Genomic DNA, 14,481 nt, shown 5'->3' on the forward strand with positions numbered 1-14,481 from the left:
TTTCACTTATTTGTGGAACATAAGGAATAGCATGGAGGACATTAGGAGATGGAAGGGAAAAATGAAAGGGGGGAAATCGGAGGGAGAGATAAACCATGAGAGACTATGGACTCTGAGAAACAAACTGCGGGTTTTAGAGGAGAGGGGCATGGGGGGATGGGTGAGCCCAGTGATGGGTATTAAGGAGGGTATGTACTGCATGGAGCACTGGGTTTTATACGAAAACAATGAATCATGGAACACTACATCAAAAACTAATGATGTATTTATGGTGACTAACATAACACAATAAAATAAAATTCAGAAAAAAAAAGGTCACCTTATCAGTGATGTTTCCCCAGTGACCTTATGTAAAATTAATCACCAATACCACCCAACATTTCCTATCCTTTTTTACTGCTTTATTTTTTCTCCTGAGACTTATCACTATCTAACATACTGTCTTCCCTCAGCAGGATGGAAGGAACCTCCCCAAGGGCAAGAACTTTCATCTGTTTTATTCTCCACCATATTTCTGTGCCTGGGACAATGCACATAGCAGGAATTCAATACATATTTTTGGATGAGTGAATGATTATATAATTAATATAAAACAATGTTTTTGGTTTTGTTCTGAAATTTCACTGGCATTCTAGGAAGGCATGCAGCTCCAGGTATCCCCTGGAAAACAACCAAATGCCCCAATGGTATATCTACCCCAAGTGGAGAACAGGCTCAGGAGAAAGCCCACATCCCTGGTATGGTACAGGAGACCCTGTTCTCCTTTGTTAAACTTGCTGATGCCCCTGCTCCTCAATCTAGATAATTCAGTTACTGGAGCACATCATGCTCCTTCTGCCTAGCAAATCTGCTGATCCCCTTGCCTCCCTCTGCCAAATACTCTGATTCCACACTTAACATCCAGTTTCTCTTTTACCTCTTCTCTGTGTCTTCCTATCTCTCATTAAGTGGTTCATTTCCTCCTCAGTAGTCTAGCTCTAATCTCTAAGAACTTCAAGTAGCCGTGATTTTTTTTTTTTTTTAAGATTTTATTTATTTGAGAGAGAGAGAAAGCATGAACGAGGGGAGGGGCGCAGGGAGCCCGATGCAGGGCTCGATCCCAGGACCCTGAGATCATGACCTGACCTGAAGGCAGAAGCTTAACTGACTGAGCCACCCAGGTGCCTCTGTGGCTGTGTTTACGGTGGTCTCCTCACTTGACTTTGAAGGAGGGAGTGCCTGAAGATGTTTTTTCTGATCGTTTTACTTGCCCCAATACCCAGTACGAAGGTCAACACATTGAACGTGCTCAACAAACGCCACTGAACGAAGGAGTAAAAACCAAACTGAGAAGAAGGAACAGCACAGAGAGAATATAATCTCCTCAGGAGGAGGACTCCAAAAATCCAGGCCCGAGACCACATGACCTCATGCAAATGTGTCCGTTTTTTCACCCAAAAACAGACAGAATACCTTCCCTACCTACCTCAGGGGTTGTGGGGCTCAAATGAGAAAATAATTATCAATGTACAGATCATAGATTTTGCTCTAGCTTTTTAATCGCAGAACTGCTTCAGCAAATACGAAAGTGACTAGATTGACAATCAGCCATATCCAACGTAACCATGACTCTCTATTGGTTTGCCACATTCAAATAGGAGAAAACCAGGAAGTGTTCTCCAGAAAGAATATTAAAACCAAGGTTATAGGGGCACCTGGGTGGCTCCGTCGGTTAAGCATCAGACTCGAGTTCAGCTCCGGTCATAATCTTGGGGTTATGAGATTGAGCCCAGCATTGGTCTCTGTGCTGAGTGTGGAGCCTCCCTGGGATTCTCTCTCACTCTCCCACTCCCATCCCTCCCCCCAATCCTTGCCTATGCACACATACTCTCTCTCTCTCAAAAAAAAAAAAAAAAAAAACCACCTCGGGCGCCTGGGTGGCTCAGTTGGTTAAGCGACTGCCTTCGGCTCAGGTCATGATCCTGGAGTCCCTGGATCGAGTCCCGCTTCGGGCTCCCTGCTCGGCAGGGAGTCTGCTTCTCCCTCTGGCCCTCCCCACTCTCATGTGCTCGCTCTCTCTCATTCTCTCTCTCAAATAAATAAATAAAATCTTAAAAAAAAAAACCCACCTCAGGTTATATACTCCCCATTCTTATATGGAGGAAGAGATAGGTCATATAATATACATCACTATGTACAGAGGACTGTAATTTGATATTTATTCCACTCTAATACATGGAATAACAGGAAGCTTTACAGCAAACTTCATGTTTATTAATGTTTTTAGAGGCAGTAACACAGGAGCTAAGAGCCTAAGCTTTGGAGTCTGTCCACTTAGGTTTAAATAACAGTGCACTCTAGCACTTTGTTCTCTTGGAAAATTAAGCTCCTTCTGCCTCAGTCTGCACCTAACTTAAATGCAGTTAATAAGGCACTTATCTCCTATGGTTACTTGAGAATTAAATGAGACAATACACGTAAAAGCTTAGAACAGTGCCTTGTACATAGTCAGTGCTCATTAAATGTTGACTATGGTTAATGGTATTCACGACTTTTGAAACTTCAGTGTTACCATGTTTTTCTGTACTGACATCACACTACCTTAAATATAATGGATGTTGAAAATCAAAGTGTTCAAAATACTTTAGCCATTTAGGTTCCTTTGTCTTGATAGCTCTGCCCCCTCCTCAATCCTCTATCTTGCCTTGGACGGCCGATGTCAAGACAGCACTCAGGGAAAGAACAGCTGGGACCATGTAGTACAAGAAGCAACTGCTCCCAGGAGCCTCAAAGCTCTGTTCTCTTCTCTCCCCTCCCTCGCCTACCCCACCCTGTGATGCAAGCACAGCTTGTTATGAGGTTACCATAACCCATCCAGAGGTGTAATTAATAACCTGGGGCCTGAGGCCAAATTAGATTAACTGTACCCGACCTTACAGTCTGACTACACATTTCTTCCTCCTTCCCTGCTCTTCATAAAAGGAATCCAGAAGTCCTCCACCAACACTAGGACTGAACTTCTAACTCCCCTCTTAGCACTGAAAAATGCTAAACCCAGCCAAGACTCCTGGGAATAATAGCAGATCAAGGTTCTGAACACCTGAACTCTCATCCTCATAATGCTGTCTGGCGTAAGTCACTGGGACTGCTGGGTGTCAGCTCCCTAATCCTTAATGCTGTGATATTACTGCCTAATATACCTACTCATGAAGTTTTAAGGGATGATTAAATGGGCAAATAAATGTGGGAAGAACACGTGGAAATTTACAAGAATCACATGAATGAAATGTAATTCTAATATAAGATTACTGGCTCATTTGCCTTCCTCCCTATTTAAATACTGATCTTGATCCTTGAAGCCATGCCATTATAAACTTTTATCAGAAGAAACTTCATTCAAAGAGAATAAAATAATTTATTAAAGCCATGGGGTTCTAAAGATGAGTGATATGAAAATAACAGACTTCTGAATAAGCACAAAAATACTTGAGATTTTTAAAAAGCAAAGATTCTCATCAGCGCTGAATATTAATACAGCTAAAAGAGATTCCTCTGTGGGGTGGAAAGAAAAAGATTAGGTCATTGCTGAGCTCTGTCTGTATCCATTCCAAAAACAATAGAGCAAAAATGATCAGTCTCCACCTCCAGATTGTCTCTACCTGCCATGACCTTCAAGTTATTTTCACAGTTATGAATAAATCAAGGTAGTACAGAACAGTGAGACCATTTTCAAATTCACACCGGGTTTCCTCCAGCATTGTCCTGAAATTCCAGGCATTTTCCCCCCTGCCCCAAACCCACCACACTGCTTCAGATGCAAAGAATGGAACTGCCTGAATCAGATACTTCAGCCCAATAAAGGGATGGGGTGGGGGTGGGGGGGAAGGGCGCGAATACGAACAACAGCAAACAAACTCTGCGACATCCTAACTGCTTTATAGGGATTATCTCTTTACTCTTCACAGCAACCCTGTTTGGTAGATATTCTTTCTGCATTCCAGAGATATCACTGAAGGCTTAGAGAGCCAAGGTACTTGTTCAGGATGACACCTCTAGAAAAGTGCTCAACGGGAGTTTAAAACACATCCTATCTGATGCTACCTCCTAGACAACCTAGAGCTCTTCTTTTAAAACCCTAGGGAAATGGGAATTGCTTAAGATTTTTTAGTACCTCTTAGAACTCTGTGGCACAAAGACAAGAGTGAAGTGAAAGTGATCTTGTGTAGGAACAGGCAATGCGGTAGCTGGGACAACGACATCTGCTGGCATGTTCACTGTCAATACTGAAAATATTGCCATCATCTAAAAATAATAGAGAATTCAGGATATAAGTATCTGAGGAGTATTTTCAAAATGTAAGTCAAATAGTTGAGACGCAGAAGTGTCTGAATATAGTAGGAGCTAAATGAGGGTGAGCGATTACTATGTTTGACAGCTTTCAGTAAAACTTGAATGAGAACTTGTAGGTGTAGTCTACAAATAGAGGCATGAAGGGCAGAGGCTACGTAGCCTGTGGGGTATCCATGGCAAAAGGGAAATGAGAGAGAAAAGGTCTTTGAATAGGAGACTGGATTAAAACCGGTAAGAATTGCCTCCCTCAATCTACTATTCCAACTCATTCAAATGATGTCAAACCAAATATAAGATGAGGAAGAACATGTTCAGATGACTCAGATCATTTTCAGTCCAATTCAACTTAACACCAGTTAAGAAAAGTAGGTTCTACAGGAAAAGGAGGATCTATACAATTAAAACATTTCCCACAACCAGTCAGATAGATCTCTCCTGGAAAGACTATTCTAGGGCTTCCTTCTGACCAGACTCTTGGTTTGACCACTGAATTGTTTTATGTAAAAGAAATCTACAATAAAAATACAGCCCTCTCCAAGGAGCCTAACTGAAACGTTTAAATCATTTTGTGATTAACTTTTATAGCAAAGTACTTTCCTTAAGAACACCATTCCGCCATGATAGAGTACAAGAAAAGGAAATTATTTTTTAAGATTCAAAAACTGCATTTTTCTGTGTAATAGTAAATTGCTTTTAGTTAGTGTTTAGAGAAGCAAGGATGCATCATTTCTCTAGGAGCCTAAAAGGCAGTTAACAGAGTTATACTCTGACTAGGTTAAAGAGGTAAGCTACAACTTGTTAACCAGCAGGGGCACCCATCTCAAGAGGGTCACACCACAAACTCATCTCTTCTATCTTATGATGGCCCCTGGCATGATTAAAGCACTTTTCTGCCTTAGATCTTCCCCTCACTTGCCACAGCAATGTTTCTCAGTCGGCTATGGTAATCTGACCACAAAAGCCTCCGGCAAGGCAACCCCATGTCCATGGGTGTCCACTGGCAGTTCTGAGAGGGCAAAAAAAGACAAATCAGGGAGACAATGGGACAGAAGGAGCAGAAGAGGGTAAGAAGGAACAGAAGGAGAGAGAAACGAAGGAGAAGGAGAAGAAAAGAGAGAAAAAGTAAGAAAAGAGGGAAGAAGTACAGAAAGGAGACGAGTCGATGCTAAAGAGAAAGTGGAACTGGGCCCCCACAGGCAGGCCACTGTGCTACAGGTAGCCTCTTCCTGCCATTACTTTCTTTCCCCAGAGAGGAAGCAGGGTAACAACTCCTCTGTGCCATTATTACCTGGATGAGTTCGTCCAGCTCAGTCGAATTGACACAGGAGTGTTGGGAAATGAATGTTTGCTTCTGGATCACAATGGTGGTCCTCTGGGAAATCTCATGAGGCTGCTCCAAGGCTTTGAACACGGTGGCTCCGATGATCAGATAGAGAACCACCACCAGGAAAATCGTGGAGACCGTCTTCCATTTCATAACATTAATGGTCGTGTCACTCTCCACCCGGGAAGCGAGCACTGTGGGTTTCGTGGAAAACGAGAGCCTCGGTTTGGAGTTCTGAGCGGCAGATTTAGGATCCAGCAAGTCAGGTGCCGCCACTGACAACAACAGAGAATGAATGTTAGGTTGGAGAAGAGTCGAGTAACGGCTGGCTTTCTTTGGGGGCTGAGCAAAGGCGGACCGAACTCCACTGCTCTCCTGGTGGACGGTCTGGAACCAACCAGCCGGCTCCCACTAGATCGCTTCCAGGACCGCATACATAGGTTCAAGGAAAAGGGGCTGGGTCTCAGCTCTCTGCTGCTATTGGGGTTCCAGATGGGAGGAAGAGAACAGGAGGTGGACCAAGAAACTTAAAAAATAATAATAATAGAAGAATGCCTGAGGTCTTCCCAATTAATTTGTAATTTTACATCTATTCGCCGTGCTGCTCAACAAAGACTGAACTCCTAAGAGTTGATAGTACTAACTCAGGAATACTCATGAAGAAGGTTCATGGATGATTCCTGTTCTCAAGAACTTAACCCTCTATACCACAAGCAACCAACATAAGGAATATTCTTTATTTGTAGGGAAAATTTCATTGTAATAAAGGGATTGCATTATAAGCGAATTTGGGATCCAAACATTGCTGCTCAAAGTAAAACATTAGTCATTTTCTGGTAAAACATTATGGTAAGTAAACCACTCAATTGCCCAATCATTTCTCTTTGCCTACCCTCTAAAGCGGCTCATGATTAAACATTCTATCTTGTTATACAATCTCTGGCATCTTGAGAAAACAAAAGTATTGCTACCTTTTCTGGCACCATCCTAGGTGCAGCCAAGACATGACAAGTTCCTTCCATTTCAACAGTGAACATTATCAAGAAAAAAAAGTAAAACCTTCTCTCACACCTCAGACCCTCCATGCTCTGTACAAAACTAATTGCTCCATTAGAGTGGATTTATGTGTTCTCTTACAAATTCCCATATACTCTGAGGTGACTGTAAATCCATTTATTATTTATCTCAACTGTTCAAAAATATCATTAATGGATTTCTTTTTAGAAAACACAAAGATACTAGACTTCAACTTGCTAAGGGGAAAATAAGCCATCTACTACAGAATGATTGGAAAGGCAACACCGAAACAAAAAGGTTAACAGAATAGCCAGAAAAAAAAAAAAAAAAAAAAAAACCCCAAACCAGGGGGACTTTAAAAAAAACCACCAACTCAACCAGAACAATGAATTTAGAGTCCACAATTGTTATAGATATAAGTAAAATTACTCTGGTATATATAATAGAGGTTTGATATAGTAATAACCTAACCTAAAAGACACTTTTAGGTAAATATCTGAGAAATTCCTATGGAATTGCACCCAAATACCTTACAGGAACCTGAAATTACTCGAGGATAAAAAGAGAACGGAAAGTGTCAGTTTTCACAGGGTTAGAAACCCTGCCCTCCTGACTACCACTGTGAGTTCAATGTAGGACTACCACAGTTTGAGTTCAGAAAACAAATCATCAGTTGCCCATCACAAAGAAGCTTTGCAAACAAAGCTATTTGAAGCCCTAGACCTAAGTAGTGTTGTACAATGGTAGCCGATAACAGAGGGCTCCTCAAACCAGCAAAAACCCTGAATGGCTCTGACTTTGAAGAGATGAAGTCAGAGCACCAAGGAAGTAATTGTACCCAGGGCTCTAAGTGGAGATTCCACATACAGACTGAATTGCTCCTTTCAGCAATTTCCAGTGGTTGAACCTGCTGGGTACAGGTATGTACCCGTTTCCCTCCTGATACAGTCACCTGCTCAGAATAAAGCCACAAACCAGTAGACACCTTTGTCATGTCATAGTTATAACAGCAACTTTGCTCAGAATTAGCACTGGGTATGTGTTTCACTGTTTTAATTAGAAAAACTTTTTTTAATAGACATGCTGATAACAGCTGATATCACTGTCATCTGCTGGTTAGCTACGCCACCCCACCGCCACGCTTCTTAGTGTGTCTTGGGTGAAAAATAAAGGTCATAATCTAAAATTAATCCATCTTCAGAATAAAAAGAACGGGAAATCCACATTCTCTCTCTGAAGGAAGCTTTCCAAGCCTTTCCTTTCCAATTCTCTGTGCTCTCATATTTCTGGTTTTTCACAAATGGTTTCTAGTCTGTAGAAGTGGAAAACACCAAGACTGTTCACCTTGATGCATCCAAATCCCAATCCTAAATCCCAATGCCACACTAACACATTATAATTATAGGCTTTGGGGGAAAAGGGACAGATATGTTTTTAAAAGACTGTGTGTATTTGTGTGTATTAAGCTAATACATTTCCTGATGAAGTTTAATTCTTTTAAGCTATTCCCTTATTTTTTTAATTAGAAGAAATGTATATGTGTGTGTGTGTGTGTGTGTGTATGCACATTTGGCAGACAGAATGGACAGCAACTGGTAAAATATCAAAATAAAAAACAGCCTTTTCTCTCTGTTTCCATCTCCACGTCGTCTGATGTATGATCAGGCAGAGATGCTCCTCAGAACAAGGAATCAAAGAGTCGTCCCTTGCACACACTGTCCTCACCATCACTACCTCCCTCCTCTACCTCCAGCACATCACAGTCTCCTCTTAATCCCAGTCTCCCAGCCTCCCGCAGGTATGCCTTCCACGCTCCGGGCCGCAGCTGACTCCATAGCAAGAGAAACGAGCTTTTTTTCAGCACCACTGCCTGTCCCACCACGCAATGGGCAACAAGTGTGACCAGGGTCACCATGCGTCCTGCCTGTCGGCTGCTCCCAAGGGCTGACCCTCCTCCTCCTTCGGAAACTCCCCCAAGGTGTCCCAAACCCACACCCGAGGCAGATGCAAAAGCCCCAGGCACCATCGGGAGAGGCGGGAGCAGCAACCAGCAGAGGAGCCAGGCATCGGTCTGCCTCCAAGCCCAGATTATGACCCAACACCTTGAACGGGAAACGAAGGTGGAGGACGTCCGCTTGCTGCCAGCGGGGCATTTGCAGCCGTCCCAGTCCAGGCAGGGGCGGGAAAGCGCGGGGCGGGAGGTTTGCGGCGGGGGTGGGGGGTGGGGGTGTCACCCGGGGGTCTCACCTCCTGCTCTATAGCCGGGTCTCTCCCGCGAGGCGCTGGGAAGCATGAGGCATGCAGCATTCAAAATGTTTTTTGAAAAAGACGGACTTGAAGCTTTTACAAACACGCCATTGTACTCACTTCTTATTCAGAGTCGGGCTGCGCGCTCCGAGCTGCACGGGCAGGCATTTTCCCCGGCTTTGTTTTACAAGGTGGGGAGAGCGGGGCTGGACGCGGGAGGGGGTGGGGGAGCGTGAGAAGAAACGAAATCGCGGGAAGGAGGGGACACCGGCGGGCTGGGCAGAGGGCAGGCCGAGGCCAAGTTGGGCGCGGGCGCCGCCACCCCCGCACACGCCTGCAGCCGGGCCCGGGTCACCCGGAGAGCGCGGGCGACCCGGGTCCCGCGCCAGCCGGCAGCCGCCGCCGCCGCGCGCTCCGCCCCGGGTTCCGCGCTGGCGGGTTCCCGGCGCGGCGCGGCGCGGGGGCGGTCGCTGCAGCCCGAGCGGCCGTGCGCCCCGGCGTCTTTGTGCGCGAGCCTCGCTCTGCCCCTCTTCGCATGTCTTTGTGTGTCTCCCCCGGCAAAGCCCTCCGGCCCCGGGGGGCGGGGGGTGTGGCACGGGCTCGGCGCGCCGGGCGCCCTGCTGCCCACAGCTCGGCCGCTCTCCCTGCCAGGCTCGCTGCTCTCGTCGCTAGCCTGCTCCTTTCCCTCCTTTCGGAACTCCCTCCCCCTCGCCTCCTCCGCCCCCCCCACCCTCCGTCTCCCCGCCTGGGCTCGCCTCTCCGCACCCCCTCCTAGCCCAACCCGCGCCGGCGTCGCCCCTGCCTCCTCGCCTGGGGGCACTGCCCTGGGGCTCACCTGCTGCCTCTTCTCCCTCAGCCCCTTCCACTAGCACTGTCCCCTCCCCACATGCCCATTCTCACTATCTGGTGCACAGACAGAGCTCCAACCTATCTCCTTCCAGGGCGGGGTGCGGGACTATGCTCTGGGGCGCGGGTCCCAGGACCCCTGCACGTGGGCATCTTCCGCTCCCCTTGCCCACCCTCCACCCACCCAGGGTTGTACAGAGAACTAATCCCATTGGCGCCCTGAGACCCCCGGAGTGGGGTCGGTAATGGGGCTGCTGGCTTCTTCCAGTCTACGCCTGGGGAAGTGTTGTCGAGTCACCAGCAACCCCCACCACATCCCACCTCCTGGGGTGCTTGACCTGGGCAACAAGCTCTGATCAACAGAAGGTTCCAAACCAGAAAGGATGGGGAACGCACCGGGAGCTAAGGTACAGAAGACATCTAGGGTTGCAGAGGGAATGGAAGAAAAATCGGAAGGCTCTCAGGGCAAGACCCCTTTGCTGGGTCAGGGGTTGCGGATGTTCTCGGCCGAGCAGCGGAGTGGGAGACCTGGGACATCAGTTCGAACCCGGCGCTCCGGCACACCTCCGTGTCAAGATCCCAGCTTGGCGGATGCCAGACCCCGCCCAGACTCGTAGACTGCCGCGCGGGGGCAGCTGGACGCGTGGCTGCAGGGGTGCGGGCACCGAACCCGCAGAGGAGCGGAAGAGAGCGCGCCGAGTCCAGGCTGCAGCTGAAATAGGTTAGTCCCCTCGCCACACACGTGATGTAGCGGAACTTCAGCCCCAGTGTTAACTCTCCCTTCCTTCTCACTTTCGCTGCGGGAACACCCCGCTGACCTCCACCCTCCCATCTCCACCGCTGTGTTAGAGAGTTTATCTTCCAGAAAGGCTGCTGGGCCAACTTGAAGTATTTTGCCAGCTACAAGGAGAACTTCCTGATGAAAACTGTAGATGTGAGAAACTACTGAAAGCTATAGATCTTAAGGAGGTCAGGCAGAGCAGAAACACTCTTGATGGCAAAAAGAACGTTAAAAGCCTTTTGCAGAATTGTGGCCATCAATGCTTAAAAATGCCAAATTATTTTTTAAATTCCAAAAAAGACTCAGCACCTCTTTCTCCTATTAAAAATGTCTTCCTTATTAGGAATTCCTTCCTGCTGGAACAGAAACATGTTTTTCTCCACTTCTCTCAATATAATCGGATGTCCTTTCTGAAATGTGAATCTGATCCTCTCACTTAAAACCTTTTCAAACTCTCTAGGTGACATATAATTTGCTTCCTGATCTGGCTTCTCTTTTTCATTCCAGGCCTTTCTGGGTACATTCATCTTCCCTCACACACCTTCCCCCAGCTTTACATGTCTAAGACATTGTATTAGTAGGGTTCTCTAGAGAAACAGAACCAATAGGGCATGTATGTACGTGTGTGCAAAAGATTTATTTTAAGGAATTGGCTCATGCTGTCATGGGGGCTGGCAAGTCCATCTGAAATTCCTAGGGCAGTTCCCCGCAGGCTGGAAACTCAGGCAAGAGTTGATGCTTCTGTCTTGAATTTCTTCTTTTCTGGAAACCTCAGTTTTTGCTCATAAGGCCTTCCTGATTATATGAGGCCTACCCACATCATCAAAGGTAATCTTCCCTTCAAGTCAACTGATTATAGATTGCAACCACATGTACAAAATACCTTCATAGCAACACCTAGATAAGTGTTTAACCAAATAACTAGGTACTGTAGCCAAGCCACCTAAAACTAATCATCACAGATATTGTCCTTCAGATCTTCCAGCAATCTGGAAGTTTCTCCTGAATCCTAGCTAGTCAGGTGTCTTGCTGTTTTCCTCCCAGGCAACTCGGGCTTTTATTTTTGCACCTGTCACATTGTGTTGTGCTGCTTCTGACTACACTGTAAGCTCATGAGGGCATAAGCCATATCTCTCTGTTCACCACAGTATCCACAATTACCAGTGCCTGGTACTAAACAGGTGTTAAACATCTGAATGAAAGTGTGGATGTGGACATCATTCACCTGGCCTCTCTTCAGGTATTTGTAACCAGGGTATCCAGCGTATGTGGGACATGAGATGAACTCACTACCTTCAGAATCATTTCTACCCTATCACGGGTGCTTTGTTCTCCACATTAAGTGTCCAAAACACTGAGTTTCGCTTGTTTAACTTCTCTCCTTCCGTTTAACAACTTGGTGATTCTTTCTTGTTCTTTCTCAGTCTTTTGCAAATTTAACCACACCTTGCCAGGCACTGGTCCTCTGTCAAACTGGCTCATGCTTACTACAGTAGGGGATTAACTCAGAGTTAATCCCTGCAGTGTTCCCCTATCCCAGACTCATGGGATGGAGGACTCACCGCCAATCCCAAATGCTGAATTGTCTTTTTCCCTCCTTTTCTCCATCGGTGTGTCTGTACTAGCTGTCTTGCATCATCCCCCTTGCGTTATTCTCTCATTAGGCACATATATTTGTGGGGGAGGGGAGCACAGATTTACTTTATAGAGACGTTAAAATAAGATCAAAAGAAAACTTCCAAACTGTAACATCGGTAGGAATTTCTCCAACAAGCCAGCCTCAGCCTCACAAATAACTTGAAAGAACCAAGAAACCAGTCTCCACACTGACTTGAGCCCTGCTTTCCACTGCGGCCCCTAAAGCCCCCTCAGTTAAATACTCCTACCACTTTAAGAGCCTTCTTGTGCCAAACACATACTTACTTGCTGTGTTTGAAGTAAGAGGGAAAAAAGGAAGTAGGCTAGTTTGTGTATCATTGAAGCTGGAGAAATAAGGAAAGGGGATGGTTTATCCTGTTTAATTTTATGCCTGCATTTCTTAACACATATAAATGCTATCAAAAGTGTAATAGAAAGACTAGGTGGACTTGATTTCTTCCATGATGCAGGACTATTCAACACCCCTTAATTTTACTTCAGTGGACAGGAAGACTTGAAATATGTAATAAAAAGATTGAGTTCCCCCAAATTTTATACTCTCTTCATTCCGGTGCTTTCAAAGTTGTTGTTTGGCTCCAACTAGAAGCGTGAAATCTACAGGACTTCACTTTTATGTTTATTTTGCTTTTTGACCTTGGCCTACTCATAGTTACAAAAAAAAAAAATGCAACTGTCCTTCCCATAATTCCAAACACTTGTAATTTTGGAGTCCAAGTGACCTCCGTGGGTGTCCTAACTCTACCATTTGTGAACCATGTGAGTTTGAGGGAGTCCCTTTATCTCTCTGACCATCAGTTTCCTCATCTACAAAATAGGGAGAATACACTGAACTTAGAAGAGATTGTCCTAAGAATTAAAGTAAGACCACATAAATGGCTTTATCATTGTTAAGTCTTCAAGAGAATTTTATTCTCTCCTGTGACTGACTTAACCCCATGAACCAGGCCAAGCCAGACCACCAACACATTTCAACTCTATGGTAACTCCTGCCATTTATTTAATCTTCTGGATAACATTATTGCACAGATCTGAGAAAAGGAAGAATGAATCAAATCCATCAAATATTTATTGAATGCCTACTAGCTGCCAAACAGGAGCCCTGTGGATACAGCAAGGTTGCTGCCCTCATTAAGCTTCTGCTCTAGAGAGGGAAGATGCTAAACAAGCATAAAATTAAAATTCTGGTAAATGCAATAAAGAGAAGGTACGGGGTACTATGAGAGTATCTAATTTTGGAGGGTCAGGGAAGGCCTGTCTAAAAAAGTGACATTATAGTTGGTCCCTGAAGATGGGGAAGGGGGAGAGCAGGGGTGGAGAGGGAGAGCCACAGTGTAAAGGAAGAGCTTCCTCAGGAGAAGGAGGAGCATGTAGAGAGACTGGGGCGGGCAGAAGCATGGCAATTAGAATTTGGAGAGCTCAGAGAGAGAGGACTGGTGGTAGACAGCGATCAAGCTACAGAGGCAGGCAGAGTCCAGGTCAAATGGCACTTGGATTTTCATTAATGGGACTTTGACAAATTTTCGGCAGAGCACTAACCTCATCAGGTGGCATTAAAAAAAAAAGAAGAAGAAGAAGAAAGAAAAACCACTCTGGTGACTACATGGAGAACAGACAGAAGGCGAATAAAAATGTAAGCATGTGGGCAGCAAATTCAGATGTTATTGCTTTAGCCCAGGTGAGAGATTCATGGGTTGGAAGGGGAAGGGAGAAGATGAGAGGTGGCAGTAGATCAAGAGGGCTCTATGATCCACTGGTGTGGGGAGTGGATGATGAGGGAGAGGGTGGGCATTTTCCAAGAGGTTCTAGTTCACTAGAAACTCGGAGGAGACAACTATGTAAACCGTACTTGAGTGCAATGTCTGTGTGATGCGGTCCCTCCTGAGGGCACTTACCTCCCCCTCTCATAGCTGCTGTGTTTCCTGTGGGGCTCATCCTACTTGTGGGTACAGTGTGTATCCTGGGTCTCAGCCAATACAGTCATGATTCCTCAGCCTTTCTGCTGATTCAGGCATGAGCCTGTGATCCACTCAGCCGATGAATTTTATGCCATGGTTTCTGAGAGAAGAGACTTTCACTCTATACCACTGACCTTGAACCCATAAGCCTTGCAGCTTATTAATCCAATAAGAGAGGAGAAGGTACCAGAGAATCAGAGCCAATACAGAGCAAACAAAACCAAGATGACCAGGTCCAGGTGACATTGATGGATCCTCTATACCAAACTGCACCATAAGGCACACACTTTTTCTTTTTGTATAAGCCAGTTTGTGTTGAGACT

The 14,481-nt window shown here is 45.6% G+C and overlaps 1 protein-coding gene across 3 annotated transcripts in view; it reads right to left on the bottom strand.

The window, feature by feature from the left end:
• The window catches only part of KCNK2 (potassium two pore domain channel subfamily K member 2), a 116,824-nt gene extending 107,563 nt beyond the window's left edge, over positions 1-9,261 (bottom strand). For 2 of the 3 annotated variants that reach the window (XM_081824796.1, XM_081824795.1), the window contains exons 1-2: positions 8,918-9,023; positions 5,618-5,928 (exon numbers count right to left, since the gene is read on the bottom strand). In XM_081824796.1, coding sequence (XP_081680922.1) covers positions 5,618-5,928; positions 8,918-8,963 — 357 coding nt within the window. In that variant the 5' untranslated portion in view covers positions 8,964-9,023. The other variant, XM_081824797.1, reaches the window with a different exon arrangement.
• Positions 9,262-14,481: the final 5,220 nt, after the last annotated feature.

The sequence above is a fragment of the Leptonychotes weddellii genome, chromosome 6 (assembly GCF_054177405.1).
Source record: "Leptonychotes weddellii isolate Sample4059 chromosome 6, ASM5417740v2, whole genome shotgun sequence".
Taxonomy (NCBI): Eukaryota; Metazoa; Chordata; class Mammalia; order Carnivora; family Phocidae; genus Leptonychotes; species Leptonychotes weddellii.